Here is a 7,905-nt window from a genome sequence, read left to right as displayed (position 1 = left end):
TAGCGCAGTGCCAAGAGCATAGTAAGTGCTATAGCTATAACTTTCTACCATTATTATTGATGTGAATGTATTCCTAGCTGGTGGGTTTATCAGATCTGCAGATGGATGCTGAATGACTGGATTGAAGTCCAGAAAAAGCCAGAATTAAAAAAGCACAGATCGCATCACCCTGTACTTGGAGCCAGTTAACTGCACAAGGACAGCAAGGGACAGGTATGAACCAAGAGCAGCATATCAAGGGACCTTGATATTTATATCGATACTAAGTGCGCTATAACTTCACAGTACACAGGTTGCTAAAAACCCTAATATAATCTTAGACTCTCTTAATAATGAGGACTCTCCGAGAACCTACTGAAAGGCTAAGCGAGAGAAAACGTCTCAGTGGAGAGCCACTGAGATGAGATGAATACTCAGCACAGGCCGTGTGAGGAACCACTGCGGATATTGACAGCGATGAGAATACTCAAAGGACATGACCTGTCTTCAAGTAACTGAAGAGAGGTCAGGTAGAGACCAATGGGAAAGAAGCTATGGAATGCTAACCCAGCCCCAAATCAGAAAAAAGTTTCCTAGAATCAGCACTTAATAAAAGAGAAAATGGGTAGCTTCAGAATGCAGTAAGTTCTTGCTCCCTAATAGAAAAATTTTCATTCACTGGCAGACATTTGAGAAGGAACTTTAGATAAATGCCTATAAGAGCCTAAACACAAGAATTACACAAGAGGCAACATTGGAGATATCATTATCAATGCGTGCTTTATTGGGGGTTTATGAAAGAAATCCCACTTACCCATATCAGAGTCACCTCCACCAGAGGAGTTCAACTTACGAAAAATCTCCTGCTTCTTTGATTTAACCATGGGTGACGTGTTTTCAAGCTTGGTGAAGAATGAAGGCAAGTAGCTTATACTCCCGGGTGAGCGGGAATCATTCCTGTTGGGAACACAGTTGTCTATTATTATCATGAACTTCTAACCTGGGGGACTTTCCTATCAATGATAACAACAGTCAGTGTATTGGGGAAAACTACTACCTCCCTGTCTGGTGTGTGGTTGGTTACAACCCTAACGAGCAACATGTGACCACAAGCCAGTTAGTACATAAGATTTGAGGACACAAAGATGAAATCATAAAATGAGGACTGGAATGGAGATCATCCAAAACAAGGATTCTTAACGAAGAATGAATAAGCAAACATTAACAGAAAAACGAAGAACCAGCTCACGACGCTGTATGCATAACAGCACAAACACTGATATGTTTCGGTACCACATGAACTGTAAACTATTTTACTAGCAGAATTACTTTGAAGTACAATAAAATGATAATGAGTAGCACACTTGCCTATAAAATAGTAAGAGTTCAGACCTGAGCAATCAACATTGGACCTGAACAGAGTAACTACCTGTAGAAATTGCTGCGATCATTTCAGAGCCTCCTACCGGATGGGCTGCTTCCTCTAAAGGGTTTCATATTTCACTGGAAGCTTCCTACACAAACATTTAAAGACAAGTGTCCTCTAAAGCTCAAGATACCAGGATTTAACTGGAACCAGAGCTAGAGATAATAGTCTGGTCATGGGGTTCTTTCATCATCCAAACATGAGAACATGTCTGAAGCTACTATTTGCCAAGAGAGATGAATGAAGAGATAGAAAAATGAAATGTCCTAAAAAAAATACATAAACAGGAGAAAACATACATAATTTCATCTAAAATCATTCCCTCTTCAAAAATGGATTTTCTTCCTCTCATTGAAAAGTACCAACATCTGTTTGTTTGCCTATGAATATCCTATATAATAAAACCCTAATATGCAAATTGACCAAACGGCAAATGACCACTCACTATGACGTGCACTAACCACCAGGGGCAAATGCTCAATGCAGGAGCTGCCCTCTAGTGGTCAGTGTGCTTGCCAGCCGTGAGCCCAGCTTCTGGGGGAGGGGTCCTGGACTGCGAGAGGGTGCAGGCCAGGCTGAGGGAAACCCCGCCCCCCCATTCGTGCACTGGGCCTCTAGTGTATTATAAGTAAATAACTTACAACACACTGAAACAAATGCACTAACAGTCTGGAGTGAGAAGACCTTGTTTTAAACCAGGCTCCCCCTCTTCCTTGATTTGACAGTGGGCAGATCATGTATTCACCCTCTAAGGGCCCCAGTGGAAGGTGTCACAGGGTGAAGTGGCAAGAAATGAGAGGAGTAATAAAAGCCTGATCATAAAGGAACCCAGAGGCCATGCTAATGAATTAGTGCTTGCCTGAGTTTTATTTTTAAAAAACGTATTTTTATTGATTTCAGAGAGGAAGGGAGAGTGTGAGAGAGAAACAACGATGAGAGACAATCATTGAGTGGCTGCCTCCTACCCCCGCCCCCTGCACCAGGGATTGAACTAGCAACCAGGAATCGAACCATGACCTTCTGGTTCATAGCTCAACGCTCAACCACTGAGTGGGCTGCCTCTGTGAGTTTTAGACAAATCACTCTGCAGAAGTGGACTGGAGAGGCACCAAATCAAAGATGTCTAATCCAAATGAGAGTTCCAGTAATCCATAGGGCTGAGTTACGGTTAGAAGTAGGTAAGAAAAAATAATGGAAAGCAGTCTGACACAGGTGCTCATCCTTAACTTCCCTCCATATGCAGTCTGCAAGGCTTGTACATGGTAAGCACTCAAATGGTGGTTAAATTCAGTAGGTGACCACACAGACATCATGGTTTAAAAGAAAGATCCAAAAGGACTTAATTTTAAGAAGACTAATGAACAATTTTTTTCTATAACTTATTTAAGTATAACAATTCTTTCATTAAAATCTATTAGTATTAGGTCTTCTCCCGACATACAACCCCAAAGAGAAGGCACTGACTTTAAGGAAGATGGAAAGGCACTGAACACCCACAGACACATTCATGAATGGGCGCTGCCAGTGAGGAAGTGCCGGCTGCTCACCTCTGCTCTGCGGGCTCCGCTCCTCGCTGAGACAGTAGCAGCATGCTGTCCTGCTTCTCATGCACAACTGGAACCTGGGGCGGGGAGATGGGTTCGTAGGGCTCTGAAGAGACATGACTCCTCTCTGGGGATTTTCCAGGCCTAATAGTGTAACATATAAAATATTAGCTTGTGCTCCCAGGGCTCACCTACAGTTCACCTACAGCTTACCCTCAACAGAAACTAGTCAACTCATTACTTCATTCAGCAGAAAAGGAACACAAGTTGCCAATTTATACCAGAAAAGAGTCCCTAGGTATTCACTACACGGTTATGAGAGTCTTTCACCGCTGGATTGCCCATGCCGGCCGGACGGGGAGTCTAGCACAGACAGCACAGGGGACAGACAGCAGCCGAGGCTGTGGCAGGAGGTCCGTCCGTGCTTCAGCCTCAGTCCCACATCCACCAGAGCCAGCTCCTCGGTGGCCCTCAGGGGTCTACTGCTGACTTTGGGTCATGTCCTCCCAGGTCTTTCCCCATTCAGTTAACAGATAAAGGACTGGAGCACTCCACCGACACCTAAGGAGTTTGCCCACCGAGTCCAGACAGGCTCCAGTCAGCAGCTCAGAGACAAGCGGACCTCCGAGACTTAATGTTCTTGCTTTGGATGCCATGTTGGTGGGATAATGTGAGAGAAATACACCAAAACAAGTTTTTGGCTTGGTGGCTATTCATATTAAGACATACCCAGGACCTTTAACATCTGCTTTTATTACTATTATAGTGAAGTTTAAATAAATAAATATATATAACTTGTATATATTTCTTGTGATTTCCTTTCCCAATCAACCCTACCCAATTCTTATAGGTAGCCATTTTTTACCATTTTTCTTTTCTTTGGTGGTTGGTTATGTCTAAAACTAAATAATCTTATACCTTTCTTGATTTATAAAACTTGAAACAGTATCTATCTACTGCTTTCCATGAAAGATGTAGAACTTACTACCTTTTCTATTTTGCTGCCATTTTATTTTAAACTGTAAAACCAAGTATTTGATTAAAACCAATGAGAGAAGTGTAATAATTTTCATTCAAATGCACAGTTGTAGTAATGTAGGAATTACAAGTGAAAAAGTAAAATGAATTTTCCTTTCATAAATGTCACCAACTGCTCAAAGCCTGCTACACGATACTTTGCATTGAGAACGAGCCATGGCTAGGCTCTGCGAGCTTTACATTTTCCTTGGATAACTGAATTTCTTTTCTTTTGGTTAAAGGAGAATAAGAGTGTTTTCATCTTATCTTTAACATCATCCAGCTTCTTGACATGATTATGTCTGAGACTTGCTTCAAAACAATCTAGTTTGAGGACGGGCAAGTGGGGATAAAATAAAGCTGGCCCTACACTGGTGATTACAGAAGCTGGACAATGGGTACATGCATGCACATCACACTATTCTCTCTACTTTTGTATATGTTTGAAAAATACCACAATAAAGGTGTTGTTGTTTTTTTAATAAAGACCATTCAGCTTAAATTATTTGTACTTCTTTCTTAATATATACATTTTTGTTGATTTCAGAGAGGAGGGGAGAAGGAGAGATAGAAACATCAATGGTGAGAGAGAATCATTGATTAGCTGCCTCCTGCATGCCCCCTACTGGGGATTGAGCCCGCAACCTGGGCATGTGCCCTGACCTGCAATCCAAAGGTGACCTCCTGGTTCATAGGTCGACACTCAACTACTGAGCCATGCCAGCCGGGCTATTCGTATTTATGTTCTTTGCTAACTTGAGGGTTTGGCAGGCAGGTTGGAGAAGCACCTCTGCTACAAGTTGGGGAAAGACTCAGAACTTGGACAGAGGGAAAGAAAGGGTGGGAGTATGGGCAGCAGAGAAGAAATGGCCTGTGAGGAGAACCCAAAAGCAACATGGCACGATCTGGTTGCCATAGAGCAGGGGTGGGCAAACTTTTTGACTCGAGGGCCACAATGGGTTCTTAAACTGGACAAGAGGGCCGGAACAAAAGCATGGATGGAGTGTTTGTGTGAACTAATATAAGTTCAAAGTAAACATCATTACATAAAAGGGTATGATCTTTTTTTTTTTAGTTTTATTCATTTCAAACGGGCCGGATCCGGCCCACGGGCCGTAGTTTGCCCACGGCTGCCATAGACATTTCGAAATAAAAGACGATTGTCAGCCTAATGTAGTACTAGCAGGATGGAAAGCTTTAAAACCAGAACAAGTTCCACCTCATACCCTTGGCTCTCCCAGCGGACACAACAGATTCAGGGAAGCTTTCTGGAATTTCATCCTATGCTGGGTGCTGTCCCCACCTCACATAGGATGAAGGCCAAGATCGTCTTCAGGTGAGGGTCATAGGGGCAATCAAAGGCCTCATGTGGAAATCACCATCCACTGGTCCTCCAGAAATAAGAGGGTAATTGCTTCAGTGGACACACTGAATGTGCCCTAATATAGCAGTCGCCAACCTTTCAGACCTCACAGACCACCAGTGGTCCGCGGACCACCGGTTGGCGACTGCTACCCTAATATATGGTTATCTTCAGAAACTGTCTGGCTCCCCAGTGCTAGAGGCAGCTATGGAGGCCAGACTGTAATGGTCAGCAAGTCCCCTTGTTCTGCAAATTGGGTGCTCCCACCACCAGGAGTATGAGGTCTTCATCTCCCCAATCCCAGAAACATACTGGGCATTAACATCTTGCAAAGCCAGACTTTACAAACCTCTGTCAGGGAATTCACCTTTAAGTACAAGTAAATCAGTACCAAGAGGCAATGCCAACTGGGAGCCAGTTAGTTTACTGGTCCCTTTAACAGACCAGTGTGGCCAGTAAAAAGCCTGATGGCTCTAAAAGAATGGACAGATTATGGAGAGCTAAATAAGGTAGTGTCCCCTATTCATGTGGCTGTGCCTAATATTGCCACTATATTACATAATTTGGCTAGGGTTCTAGAAACACAGGCTATACTGGACCTCACCAATGTCTTTTTTTTTATTAAATATATTTTATTGATTTTTGACAGAGAAGAAGGGAGAGGGATAGTTAGAAACATCGATGAGAGAGAAACATCGATCAGCTGCCTCCTGCGCGCCCCCCAGTGAGGATGTGCCCGCAACCCAGGTACATGCCCTTGACCGGAATCGAACCTGGGACCCTCTATCCACTGAGCCAAACTGGTTCGGCACCAATGTATTTTTTTGTTGTTGTTCTCAATCCTTGCCCGAGGATATTTTCCCATTGATTTTTAGGGAGAGTGGAAGAGAGAGGGAAGGACAGAGAGAAATATCGATGTGAGAGAAACACATAGGTTGGTTGCCTCCTGCACGAGCCCCGACCAGGCCCCAGGCTGGGGAGGAGCCTGCAACCAAGGTAAGTGCCCTTGACCAGAATCGAATCTGGGACCCTTTGGTCCGCATGCCAATGAGCCAAACTGGCGAAGGCTGGCCAATGTCTTTTTTAGCATGCCCCTGGCTGCTGCGTCCCAAGATCAATTTGCCTTTCCTGGGAGGGTCAACATGGACTGTCCCAGTGCTTCCTCCAGGCTCTCTACATAGCTCCACCATATTCAATGGATTGGTGACCATGGTTTGTCACTGCTTTCTTTCCCAACCCCAGTGAAATGGGCCTGTGACATTGATGACATAAATGTTAATCTGTTAAGATTTGCCGATGCTGCAGAAAATCCTGTGTGCTTTACTGGACCACCTGCAACAGAGATGATGGGCAGTGAATCTGCAGAAAATTCAAAGTTCAGGCACTGCTCTAGAGTTCTTGGGAGTTGTATGGTTGGGTAAGATCCACACCGTCCCTGAGGCCGTCATAGATAAAGTACAAGCCTACCCCACACCAAAAACCGCGAGAGGTACTGGGATACTGGTAAACATTCATACCCCACTTAGTGCAATGCCTTTGCCCAGACTCCTGCACTGAGTAAATGGCGTGATGACCCACAGCAGAGTCCGCTGTCCAATGGCTCCCTGTCTTTAGAGATGCAACCACTATTAGGCCCATTGAATACACAGACCCGCCAAAGGCCCTGCTCCCATTTCCATGTTGGCCCTGTAACCTGTCAAACAGGAACAGGGGACATCTGAGCTGGAGCCTGGTACACCAAATGCTTGAGCCAGGGTAATCTACCCACTTGGAGGGCAGTTGTTATCCAACCATCCACTGACACTATCTGGATAGGAACAGGAACGAACCACAGTAGCCAAGTAGTCCCTCCATGTTATTCACCTCTTTAAGCTGCCTGGTTAGTGATCACACATGAGCCCTGGCCACTAATCCTATGCACTGACAGTTGAGCTGTTTTAAAATGACTGAATCTATGGCTCTGACAATGGGAAAAGGAGGGGTGGGTGATTATAAATAAACCTTTATGGGGGGCAAGAGATGTGGAAAAACATTTGGTCTCTCCTATAAGAGCGGGAGGCAGACCTCACTGTGCTGGTATTCCATGTCCCTGCCCATAGGGCATCTCCACCCCCAGGTAACCAGGAAGCACAAGTCTTGGCAAAAATATGCACTTTAGCATCTGACCTGTCAGCTGACATGGCGTGCCGGGGTCCAACCCCAGCAGGTCCAGGGGTCCCCAAAGGTGTGGACGGAGTTGGCGAAAAAGGAATGACACGGAGACAGCGTTCAGTTGATCAGGAGCCTTGCCAGGATCTCTAGCCACAATCTCCAGCCAAGTCCTGTGTCCATGCTCTCTTGCTAGGTTCTCCAGCCAGGTTCTCCAGGTTCTCCAGCCAGGTTCTGTAGCCATGTTCTCTCGTTAGGTTCTCCAGCCAGGTTCGGTCGCCAGGTTCTGTAGCCGGGTTCTTCAGCCGGTTTCTGTCTAGGTTCTCCAACCAAGTTCTGTAGCCAGGTTCTGTCCAGGATCTTTTGCCATGTTCTCTCCAGTGAAGTTCTTCTGTCTCTAGGTTCTGTGTAGGTTCTGTCTTCTAAGT

General features: G+C 44.9%; 1 protein-coding gene and 1 long non-coding RNA gene across 4 annotated transcripts in view; one reads left to right on the top strand and one right to left on the bottom strand.

Moving 5' to 3' along the window:
• The window catches only part of LOC107181736, a 1,233-nt gene extending 629 nt beyond the window's left edge, over positions 1-604 (top strand). Inside the window, exon 3 of the long non-coding RNA XR_001512442.1 lies at positions 583-604. This is a non-coding gene — a long non-coding RNA (uncharacterized LOC107181736). The remainder of the gene's footprint in view (positions 1-582) is intronic.
• The window catches only part of NCOR1 (nuclear receptor corepressor 1), a 242,871-nt gene that overhangs the window by 10,965 nt on the left and 224,001 nt on the right, over positions 1-7,905 (bottom strand). For all 3 annotated transcript variants that reach the window (XM_015558355.1, XM_015558356.1, XM_015558357.1), the window contains exons 41-42: positions 2,953-3,093; positions 794-936 (exon numbers count right to left, since the gene is read on the bottom strand). In XM_015558355.1, coding sequence (XP_015413841.1) covers positions 794-936; positions 2,953-3,093 — 284 coding nt within the window. The remainder of the gene's footprint in view (positions 1-793; positions 937-2,952; positions 3,094-7,905) is intronic.

This window comes from Myotis davidii, unplaced genomic scaffold, assembly GCF_000327345.1.
Source record: "Myotis davidii unplaced genomic scaffold, ASM32734v1 scaffold129, whole genome shotgun sequence".
NCBI lineage: Eukaryota > Metazoa > Chordata > Mammalia > Chiroptera > Vespertilionidae > Myotis > Myotis davidii.
The sequence above is the reverse complement of the archived record's forward strand: the minus strand, read 5'-3'. Positions and strand labels throughout refer to the sequence as shown.